The sequence below is a fragment of the Desmodus rotundus genome, chromosome 6 (assembly GCF_022682495.2).
Source record: "Desmodus rotundus isolate HL8 chromosome 6, HLdesRot8A.1, whole genome shotgun sequence".
Classification (NCBI taxonomy): domain Eukaryota; kingdom Metazoa; phylum Chordata; class Mammalia; order Chiroptera; family Phyllostomidae; genus Desmodus; species Desmodus rotundus.
The window spans coordinates 26,850,116-26,862,204 of record NC_071392.1 but is presented as its reverse complement, the minus strand read 5'-3'; the positions used below and the strand labels follow the sequence as shown (position 1 = coordinate 26,862,204).

Below are 12,089 nucleotides of genomic sequence, written 5' to 3'. Positions count from 1 at the left end.
AGTAAGTTCTAATACTTTTTTAAATGAATTGAGTTCTTCCTATAGGCCAGGAACTAGGGACACGGAGATAAATAAGACATGTCTTTGCTCCTGAACTCAGAGAGCTGGCAGAGGATACAGATGTTGTGAATGAGGGAGTAATGGGGGCAACAATGTCTATTTCCTAGTTGCCTTTAAATAGTTACCTTACGTGGCAAAAGGAAATTTGTAGATGTGTCTATCTGAGATGGGAAGCTGATCCTGGATTATCCACGTGGGCCAGATCTAAGCACAGGAGCCCTTAAAAGCAGAGAACCTTCCTCAGCTGCAGTCAGAGTCAGAGCAATAGCAGCCTGAGAAATATTCAACTGGCTGTTGCTGGCTTTGAAGATAGAGAAACGGGCATGAGCCAAGGGAAGTGTGGGGCATCTAGAAGTTGGAAAAGGTGAAAAAGAAAAAAAAGAAAGAAAAAAAAAAAGAAATACAACCCCCCTGATACCTGGATTTTAGCCCAATGAGACCTGTATCAGATATTTGACCTACAGAACTGTAAAATAATACATTTGTGTTGTTTAGCTGCCAAATCTGTGGCAATTTGTTAGAGTGACAAATGGAAACCAATGCAAATGCTCTAAGTCCAAGGCAGTTCAGACTGAGGGTAGAATGGAGGCATAAGCCAGGGGTTTTGGGCCCTCGGTGTGGATGGAGCATGCACCAAGGAAGTCCCACAAAGGAGGAGGGGGAGGCCTGCAAGTTACCCTTGAAGTATCAGGTTTGGTCATCACAGAAGTAGGAGAAGGATGTTTCCAACAAAGGGACAAACACCCGAGTCAATATTACAGTGTTTTCATATCAATTTTCTATGTGGACAGAGTTGTGAAAAGCTTGGAAAAAGAATAGAAGTACTACTGCTTCTGGCAAAATAGCAGGATAGATACTCCAAAGAGTTTTTCTACTTTCAATAGCCAGATGATGACTAATCGGTGCTTTTTAATGCATTGCTGGACTTCCAGGAATTAAAAAAATACCCTAACTCTCCCATCCCACAGCAATAAAATATGGTGATGGCCAACTACGTAGCTCAGATCCACTTTCATGCTGAGGACAACTAAAAAAGACAAAAAACAACCACCTAGAAATTACCAAGGTGCCATGAAGGTGGAAATCTAGAGAGAGGACACCGAACAGCAAACATTTCTTGTCTTGGGGGAGTTTCCCAGCCAAGAAAGGTGGCTGAGAAGGCAGATCAGCATAAACAAGGGAAATAAGTGCTAGCCATAAGGAAAAAAATAGTTAAATTTGAGACTGCATTAAAATCAAGAGTGTCTCTTGATTTAAAAAAGAGTAAAGAAAAAGACAAGCCGCAAAGATATTGGTAACACGAATAATGAACAAATAACTTGATTTAAGAATATATAAGAAACTCCCCAAAATTCAAGGAAAAGACAGACAGTCCAACAGAAAATTCTTCCCCAGGGATAAACACGCATTTTACAGAAGCAGCAGCAGCACAGACGGTGAATAAATATGGCAAAATGTCACCAGAGAAAGTAAAACCAAAACAAGATATCGTTTTGTACCTAGTATTAGCAAAATGAAGAAATCTGACAATACTCAGTATTGGTAAGAATATCAAGCAAAAGGAACTCTTATACACAGCTGGTGAGAGTTGACAATGAATTGTTTCAAACACTTTGGAAAATGTTTTGATTTGGTATGATATACTATGTTTGAATGTTTACATGTTCTGCAAGCCCAGCAATTTTATTTTGGGGTATGTATCCTAGAAGAACACTGGTGAATGTGCACCCAAAGCCGTGCATAGGAGTATTTATAGCAATGCTCATGAACCGGTAAAAAAATAAGTAAATAAACAGAAATAGTGTAATCGATCATCAACAAGACAGTCTTTAAATATGATATATTCACACAAATATACAACTGTGAAAGCAAATGAATTATAATGTAATAACATACCAAGTTGCAAAGAATTATATATTGTGAAACAAATTTTCTAAAGCTCAAAATGCCTAAATAATAAATTTATAGGAACACATTTAGATATTTTTAGGAATGCATATGGTAAGACATATGGATTAATTATAATATTGAATGAAAATAGCAAGTTGCAAAGACTCGAGTATGATGCCATTTTTATAACATTCTAAAATACGCAAAACTGTGTATTGTTTAGAGATACATAGAGATATATATGGTTTTACCTGTAAAATTATATATAAAATACAACAGCAAAATAAAATGGTAAACGCAAAATTCAAGATGAATCATCCCTGACAGGAAATAGGGGGCCAGGATGGTGGAGGGGTACACAGGAAGCTCCAGTGGAATTGGTCATGCTTGGTCATTCTCTGTGTGAAGTATTCACTGGTGTTCATCTTATGATAATATTTTTAAACTGACAAGTATATTGCTTATATTCTTTTGTAGTATCAAATATTACATCATAAAAATTTAATCAAACTGCACAAAATTGTTTTTGCTGAGACGGCTCTTCTTCCAGCACCTCCTTCCTTGAGTGTTTGTTTTTTTGTGTGTGCCACTGACCTTGAACGAGGGTCACAGGCCTGAAAGGAGAGGAAAAGGTGCCATGAGACAGATACACGTGCTGTCTGAGCGTAACTCACAACTAATGACCTTCCCGGGCTGGGTGTCACAGAATTATTGTAAAGTGACACAGCCAGTTCTCTATTGCTCTGTTGGGTCATATTTCAATTTGGTGGCTCATTTTTCAGCCTGCGGCCTCTCTTTAAAATGCCCTCCTCACGAGTGGATGTGGGTTTTAAGTAGTTCCTGGCTGTCAAGTGCCTTCTTTTTCTATCCTTCTAGAATTGAAAGTCATTATTTACATGTTTCAAAGGAAGGATGAGAAATGTTCCTTCATTTAAATTCCAATTTTTGTTTTCAATATATAGTTTTAACACACAGTAAAGGTTTTTTACCAAACACATTGGAGTGCAGAGTGACAGCTGTTAATCCATTTGAATTAAGTCATTTTAATTCAGATTGGTTTTTTATTCACTTTCACAGCAAGTAGGGCAAAAACCTAACCACTCCATTCCACCTCCTATCCCAGCACCTCCCATTTCTCAGAACCATTCCGTCTAGCTGGTTTCCTTCAAGCAGGCTATCTTTATCTTACGGCCTCCTATGTACAGACACACTCCCATCGCATCTGATCCCCAAGTCCTTCTCCACCACCTACCTACCTTTTGCTACTGGCATGGCTGTGAGGGGTTTGGGAGACTGAAGTGGGTAGATGGGACCAGGGGATCAGTGAGGAATGGGGGGCTGGGCTGGGGGAGGAGTTTAATCTGACACAATACATAGAACAGGAATGAACGGGAATCAGAACCACATTGCAGGTTGTGAAGTAGATACTAAAACCTATGTATTGAGGTTTCACGGCTCTGAGTCGAATCCTCAGGGCTGCCATTTTTCAGCTGGGTCACTGTTAACAGATTACTAAACTCAGAGCCTCAGCTTTTTACCTGTTAACGTGGTTAATAACATCCACATCCTAGTGTGGTTATCAGGATTCACTTACGTTTATAAACTGTAAATACTCAGTACACAATCAAATATGGTGCTGTATTTGTGTTGGGTGAATAGGTTGAGATTATTAAGGTTCTTTCTAGACTTGTTGATAGACGTGTAGATTTGTGTCATTGCAGGCGGACTTACCGGCTCATCCTTGAATACAGGTTTCTTGACACTGTTTTTCACTGGTGAATCTATTTCCTGAGCCATTACAGCCACTGAACCAAAAGCGGGCACAGGAGTTGACCTGTTTGTCATAATACCACCGGACCACATATTCACTACAGTTTCCGGGCTTTAGGTCTTCTAAACATCTAGGGTCTAGGTAGAGAAAAGGACAGTGTGTTGTTATAGGTGTTTCGTTCACTGAAAAGGTGAAAAATAAAAGCTTTATAAAATTTGTTCTCCATGCACACTAACATACCAACTAGGAAAATATTGTTCTAAGTGAAAGAAGAGTTCTCTAACACCCCAAACATTTCCTCCACCACCTGAAACTCCACCATTAAATATACAGTCCTTTGAGAACATAAAAACTTTTCATCTTCATGAAACCCCATTAAAAATTCATATTTCCCTGAAAGCATAACACTGTGAGCCTTCATTGCCTAATATTCTTGTGAGGATTAGTTGACAGGAGAAAAATAGAATTTCCTAATTTACTTCACAATTGACCAAAAATTAAATTAATATTTGGAATGAAGGTGATTTTTGGCTTTCTGTACACATTCCCTTCTAGTTTGTTTCTAGAAAGCACCACTGCACTCACATGCCATTGTGCCCCTGAAAAAGAAAGATCTCTTTAAGTTACAAAAAAAAGTAAAACAATTTTTACTCTCCTTCACATCACAATTTTCTTCTATAAAGAGGAGCTCTTGTAGGAAAATAAAAACATGACCTTTTATGTCTGTATACAAATAAGTTTGGGGAACACATCCACTGTAAAAAAGCAAAGAAAAGCTACAACAATAAATCCTTTGTTAAATCCCTTTTTATTTACGGTACTCTTTAGTGCTACTATTCATATTTCTTACCTGGGGAAGAGAGAAGCCACAAAAAACCCAAGTAGACACTTGCTGCTTTCTGTGTTCTGTGAGATGGTTTATGTGTCATAAGCTTCATTTCTCAGTATCAAAGCCAGCGCTCCCCCCATCTCTCATAAGCATTTCCCTAGATTTGAAGTATGTCTCAGTTCATTTACTTCTGAAACTAAATGAACACTCCTTAAGCCAATTGGAAAGGAGCAGTGGATTTTCACTACCTTTGCTCTTAAAAACAATAACTAAATGGTATCATGTAATTTGTTTTCAAGCCAATCTTTTTAAGCAAGGGTATTGTCTTCCTGGCATGTTCTTCAGAAACTGTACCTAGTGATTAATTTCTGTGGATGTTAATTCCATAGAAAATATGTTAATGAATCTAGGTTCTAGCTCTTTTTCCTCTTCTACAATCTAGGGTTCAAAATTCAAATGTCTATATGTGTGAAGGCCGTGTGTAAGTAATAGGGAGTGGTAGGGACTATGGCAAACATGAGAACACAATCCTCTGTAAAGACATTCACATGAAAAACAATAGTAACAAACACTAAAGAGCTTTAAAAGTTTTGCAGGGTTGTTCTGCAGCCAGTCAGTTTTTCAATTTTATATATAATAAAATGAAAATTATCTCTTGTCCCCCACTGTTTATAATCAAAATATATTGTCTCTAAAGGAGGTTTCAGAGATCGTCTCTGTGCCTTCTTCACACGCAGATGCAGCATCTGATCCACAGATATCTTACCTTTGTGCACCAACTTTTCCAACTCTAAGTTCAAAATGGGACTGGGAGTCCTTGTTTCCGGCCCCTCTGCCTCATCCTCGGGGATGCTGAGCAATGGCCCCAGGGTGGTGGCCAGCCTGTCAGCCCAAGTAGGCTCCAGAGACTCCTTCTCTTTGTCCTGGGCTCCGGGGGTACTGACCTACACAAAAAGTTCACATTTTTGTTTCTGGTGATATCAGGTCAAGAATGTGAGCTTGCTTTTGGGGACATTTAAGGAAAGACTCACCATGCTGCTTCCCCCAACTCTCCAATATTAATTCTTTTAATAAAACCTTAGGAAATGATGCCCCTCTTCTACATCATGCTCTCTGAATACCTAAATTATGGATTTTCCTACTACTGTATGTGGGTGTATGTGTACACACCCACACACACTTCCCATGCACACATGCTTCTGTGCTGAGCCTTCCAGAGGGGTCCACGTGTAGGCCATGGAAGATGGGAGGTTGGGAGGAATTTATCTTCATTCTTAGTCATTGGTATGAGGAGAGAAGATAATCATTAATTTCTTTCACCATTTTTTCATGATCTTTTTCCTCTCTATTTCCTAATACTAGAAATTTTAAAAGTTTATTCCAAAATACCTATCCAAACTCAACCAATTTTGAGAATGGGAATGGGGGTGGCAAGGCCAATAATAGGCTAAAATAAAAACAACAGCAATCACTTCTCATCTCATCCTGTTATCCAGACCCCAGCACATGTCAAATACTACAGGATGCTTAGCTTCTAACAAGTTAAGTGTTAGCTAAGGAACAAAGGATTATAATTTCAAAAGCAAATTTTGTGGGTTAAAGATGTAATTGTCATCCACATGGAGTTGAATTGATTATTCATCTCAGTCCTGGCGCAGGATGGTCATTTATGCTGACAGGGCCCCCTCTTGTTTATTTATTTTTAGATCAGTTTGCATTTTCAAAATGTATTTAAATGGGCAAATCTGTGAACTAGGTAAAGGTCATTTCTGATGCTATCTCACCTGTGTTTCTTGTCATCCTGTGACCAGAGCCAGCTGTCGTCATTCGCTGCTCTCTGCCACCGAAGCTGTTCTACTGCTTCTGGTTCTGTATGCACTCGAGTGCACACCAGTATGGGGGGAATGCTAATCAAGTCCATTGCTGGTGTGTACATATTTACAGTAATTGAAGTCCTACCAAGTAAATCAAAGCAAATATTTCCATTGGAACTGATCAGGTCACCAGCCGCATATAAATGGATACTCAATTCAAATACAGTAGTGGATTTTCACTAGCCCCAAAACACAACTTTTGGTACAAATGGAGGTAAAACTGGTTCATTTGGCATTCCTATTTCTTTCGGAATGGTTTGTGTATACATATGGCAATTATAATCACAGAACTAGAGAATTTTAAGGCTAGAGGAAAACTTTCTCAGCACTTCATTTTCTAGAGGGGGGCTCTGAAGTTCCAAATGATTAAGGAGCTTCCCCCAAATTATTGGTAAGCTAGTGGCAAACATCTGAGAAATGCCTGTTTCAGGAGAGAAATATTGTTGGGTTTTCTTTTTTTCTGCACATATTCCTTTGCAGACAAAATAAATACGGTAAAGGAGAAGGTTGCCTGAGGCATAGTTTATCAAACCTAAGAATGTCAATGGACATTGCACGGACACTACCTCTCAAGTGAGACCGTGCCTTTGAAGAAGCGCCCTGGACAGCATGGCTTTCTTAAAGGGATGAACTCAGCCTTGAAATCCTTACACTACTCAAGTCTTAAGGCCCCATCAGCTATTCTTTTCCGCTTATGCTTTTGGAGTGTTTTCTTTCTCAGCCACATCATCGTTTGGGAATTCTGACCCCGAGAGCATCGCACCCCAGGTTCTTAGAACCAGTGAAATTAATTGTTTTCATAAATGAGAATAAGTTTATTCTTGGATCCATGATTATTTTTAAAAATACATAATTGTTATGGTTTGCCGCTTTTACAATTTTCTCCCTTATTACAAAAGCAGACATGTTCATCGAAGGGATTTTAGAAAATCTGAACAAGCGGTAAGAAGAAAAGAGAAGTCACAAGCGATTGATTCTACCTCCCAGAAATAATCATTGTTAATATTCAGGTGCATTTTTCCCCTCAGTCTTTTTGCTATGTGCACATTTTTTGTAACAAAAAATTTACTGGATTATGTTTGGTTTTTTATGTTTTTTAATTTTAATATATCCTGGTTCCATATATTTTACTGTGACTCCTATACACCATTTTAAATATAGAACATACCTAATTACAATGGCCCTTTAAAACATTTAGTTTATTTGCTTTTTTTTTCCTGTTAGAAACCACAAGGCTGATTACTGCTTAAAGTAATCATATATCTGAGCTTCTGAGACAAAGTCCTCTTCAAAAAAGCTTTAGCAACTTGCATTCTCACTACTAAGTATCTTTCTTAAACTATCACCATTTATTAGACACTATGGTTGAAAAAAAGAGATGATTACCAATTTGTGAGGTAAAAAATTCTTCAGCTGACACATGGCCCCGCTACACTCTGTCTCCTCCACACTCTCCTAAGCTCAGCTTCCGCTACTCCCAGCACACCTTGCCGTGACCTTTCATTCATTCCTTCCTCTTCATTCTGCGTCCAGCTCAAAACGAACCCACCCGCCATGGTCCCCAGCCGCAGAACCTTCCCCAGCAACCCAGTCAGTACTGACGTCCCTCTCCCAGATGGTGCGTCGTACCTTCTAAGGCTTCTGTACTTGGCCCTGATCATATGGAAGTTAACCTTTAGTCCTATACTGTCTTGCATCACTCCTGTTTCCCATGTGTAAACATCCCTTTCCTGATAAGAGAAATTAAGCCACACCACATTTCTCTTTCTTTCTTTTATTTTTTCCTTCCTTCCTTTTACTTATTTATTTTTTTTTACAGTCTTTATAGTATAGATAAGCAAATAGTGGCCACTGGATAAATTCAGAATGGGAGAGGGAGAAGGGGAGGAGAAAAGGAGAGGGAGGAGGAAAGAGAGAGGAAGAAGGAGGGGGAAGAACTTTGGATTAATTATTTAATTCCTCTAGGCTTTAATATCATCATTTTAAAATAAGAAAAGCTTAGACCCTAACATAACTTCCAGTTCTAAAAGTGGGAGTTAAGCAGCCCCAAACTTGACTGGTGAAATACAGACCATATTCACAGTAGTGGTTCCCCAGGGAGAGAGGAGAAAGAGACTTAAAACAAGCAAGGACTTGAACTTTATTTGAAGCAAGGGTGAGTGAACAAATGTAAACAATGGTTACATCTGGGAGGTGGGGACTCAGATGTTTGTTTAATGTATTCCCTCTTCTATGAATCTTAAGCCTAAACACAGGAGCCTGCCTACCAGCTCCACACATTTCCGCTCCCATCACACTGGCTTGCCTTCAAGGAGAGTGATGGTCCCAGCTTCAGGGAGGGGCTCAGCACAGTGAAAAGACAAAGAACAGGAGACTGGGGCATGTGAAGTCCAGGGCTGCTCCGTGCAGCTGGACGAACAAATGTGTCGTCAGTCCCTTTCAGTCTTCGTGCAGATGTTTAAGAGGAGGGAAACAGATTTTGAGCAGCATCCTAGGAACATGAATGTATGACCCAAAGGAGGATTGTTAACCAGGCTCTACACAATTCCAAAAGGCCATTTGGTTTCTGATTTCCGAACATTCCCCTCATAATTCATTACACAGAATCTTGCATCTATTACAGACACACTCTTCCAATCTGAGCTCATGTCTTCTCTGCACGAATGCAAATGATCATCTGCATTGGCCCATGTGTTCAGTCTTAGCTTTTCCCAGCAGTGCGGGTGGAAGTTTCTCCCAGCGGGCTGTGGGGATTCTGCCCTTGCCAGCTGGCTCAGCAGCCAGTGCCTGCAAGGTGCCTGGCTTCCCTGGCTTCTGACCTGGATTGACCCTTTCCGGGTGATAGCACTTCTTTTGCCAGGGCTCTCAGCACTTACATACTTAACCTGAATGTTCTTTATCTGCATTTAAGGTTGCTGAGGACTCTCAGGGACAACTTGAGTTTTGGGGCTGCATCTCCCCTGTTCTTCTGCAGCTTTCTTAGAGGGTAAACTACAGAATTTTATTTGTTTAAACCCTCTCATACATTCATATAATGCCCAGTAAATGTTTGTGGCATTGGCCACATTATGTTTTTGATTGTTCTAATCATATACTTTTACAAAAGGAAGAATGTTCTGGTAACAATCCCTCATTTTATAAATTAGGAAATGGAAATCTTAAGAAACAGGTGCTTCAGTCCTGGCCGGCATGGCTCTGATGGTTGGAGTGTCCTGTACACCAAATGTTGTGGTCAGGGCACAGAGCTAGGCTGCAGGTTCAATCCCCCGTCAGGGTGCATATGAGAGGCACCCTGTTTTTCTCTCTCTCTCTCCCTCCCTCCCTTCCTCTCTCTAAAAAGCAATGAAAAAAATGTCCTCAGGTGAGGATAACAGAAAAAAAAAGAAATAGATCCTCCGCCCAATGTCAGGTACCAGATTTCATTTCTAAGATGTCGTTCATTGTGAGAAACACTATACATTTAAAGTCTTTTTTAAAAAGACCACAACATACTAACTAGACACATCCCAATCTCTGAAATAATACAACAGAAAAAATATATAAACTTTGGAGCCAAGAAGATAAATATTTAGCTTCAGCATTGAGACTACCACATTGCCTGACTTCCAGGTCTGGGATATTTCTTCTAGACAGTTTGCAATGTTTTTGTTTTTTTTCCCCTTTCCACCATAGGATAGGAGCATCTTAAAGGTAATAAGTCTATTATTGGCAATATAGGATGCTTATACAACATCTTCACATAGCAATGCTAAGAATTAGTTGTTAAGTAGAATTTATGAAAGAGAATTGAATTTTGTTTCTGTTTTTGTTTTTGCCACCACATAAGAGGGTGTTACTTGTATTAAAACAATAAATTATATTGACTGGTATGATCATATCTGTATATGTGGCTTAGTCAAGGACATTTATAAGTAATTTAGTCTAATTTCAGGAAATCACCTCATTTCCCTGTTAGTGGAGACAGTAAACTAACAGTAGGCTCAGTCCCAAGTGTTTTGAAAGTTTGAAAAGTCTATGTCATTTGAAAGGATGAAGTATGGCCTTTGAATAGACTACTTCATTTAATAGTGAGTATGATCTGACTGAGCAACCTACATTTTACTTGAGTAGGACATTAGGAGAAAACATAGACGTACTGAAATATTATGTTATTTTTCCTAATCTGTCATGGAGGCTTAGTACCAAATTCAAATATATACCATGTTATAATAGATTATTAAGAAAATTCAGCCCAGCCCTGGCTGGTATGGCTCAGTGGACTGAACAACAGACTGTGAAGCAAAGGGTTGCCAGTTCGATTCCCAGTCAGGGCACATGCCTGGGTTGTGGGCCGGGTCCCCAGTAGGGGGTCTGTGAGAGGCAACCACACATTGACGTTTCTCTCCCTCTCTTTCTCCCTTCTTTTCCCCTTCTCTAAAAATAAATCAAGTTTTTAAAAGAAGAAAATTCCACCCAAATGGAATTACATATAAGAAAAATAATTCAATGATGTTATTTTTATGAGTAAAAAATAAATAAAATTATACTGTCAACAAGTAATGGATGAACTGAATGGGATATAGAAAAGAGAGATGGGGCCAGTGTTTTGAAGCCATATTGACAAGAAGTGATGAGTCAGTAGAGATATGGATAAGGAGAATGGAGTGGAGAGAGTGGAGAGAGGAATGATCAGACCAAAGAGGACAGTACCAACAACTGTGGAAGGTAAAGCAAGAACAGAGCTAGAGGTGTCCCAGGTTTCTTGTCAGGTGCCTGGCTGGTTGGTGAGACTGCGCGTCTGGGTGGGGGGGGTGGGGATCTGGAGGAGCAGCACTGTGAACATGGTCCATGTTGAATGTTGTGGGCACTAAAGTGTGCAGAGACCATCAAAAATGTCAACCTGGGGCCCAGGACAAAGGTCTGGATTGGGGAGGCAGACTGGGGAGTAGTTAGCTTTAGAAACGAGAATGAGAATGTGGAAGAAGAGACACAGGCTAAGGACAAATCTCAGAAAAATTTAATATTTAAGGGGTAAAGAAAGAAAGAGAAACCCCAGAAGCAATTAAGAGAATGCTCAGAAGGGCGAGAGGATGTGGAGAGAGAGAAAACCTTCAACATCAAAGAAATGAGTGGCATGGGGTTATATGTGAAAGAGAAAAGAAGTAAGAATGTGGCAATAAGGATTTGACAATTAGGAGGTTGGTGGTGGCTTTTCCAGCTGAGTTTCAGTGCCACATTGGAGGCAGTGGCCTGACTTCATAGGGTATCCCCAGTGAGTGGAAGTGAAGGAGTTGAAAGGGAGAGCCAGAGGGAGAGGGAAGCTGAGGGTGTGTGTGTGTGTGTGAGAGAGAGAGAGAGACAGACAGGCAGAGACAGAGAGAGACATCAACAGCAGAGACTGGCCTGTGGAATAATCTTATATAAAAAGAGATAGGATAGTAGAAAGAGGGGCATGTGAACTACAGGAGGGTTAGGGAATGTTTTAGATGGGAGAGTCTGAAGCCCATTTACTGACTACAGAGCAGGAGTCCGAAATATTGGCAGAAAAGAGCACAACAGTGAAGCAAGGTCCTGGGCTTGGTAGAGAAGGGAAGGGAATGGGCCTCAGAGTGCAGGTAGGGGACTAAAAGCTGTGCCCTCAGAGTTGAGGGTAGAGCCCAGGACCAGGTTTTGGGGCAAAGGACCC

The 12,089-nt window shown here is 40.0% G+C and overlaps 1 protein-coding gene across 2 annotated transcripts in view; it reads right to left on the bottom strand.

Annotated features, from left to right (window-relative positions):
- Positions 1-1,548: 1,548 nt before the first annotated feature.
- The window catches only part of COL28A1 (collagen type XXVIII alpha 1 chain), a 151,515-nt gene continuing 140,974 nt past the window's right edge, over positions 1,549-12,089 (bottom strand). For both annotated transcript variants that reach the window (XM_024577166.4, XM_053926548.2), the window contains exons 34-36: positions 5,317-5,494; positions 3,682-3,858; positions 1,549-2,564 (exon numbers count right to left, since the gene is read on the bottom strand). In XM_024577166.4, coding sequence (XP_024432934.2) covers positions 3,686-3,858; positions 5,317-5,494 — 351 coding nt within the window. In that variant the 3' untranslated portion in view covers positions 1,549-2,564; positions 3,682-3,685. The remainder of the gene's footprint in view (positions 2,565-3,681; positions 3,859-5,316; positions 5,495-12,089) is intronic.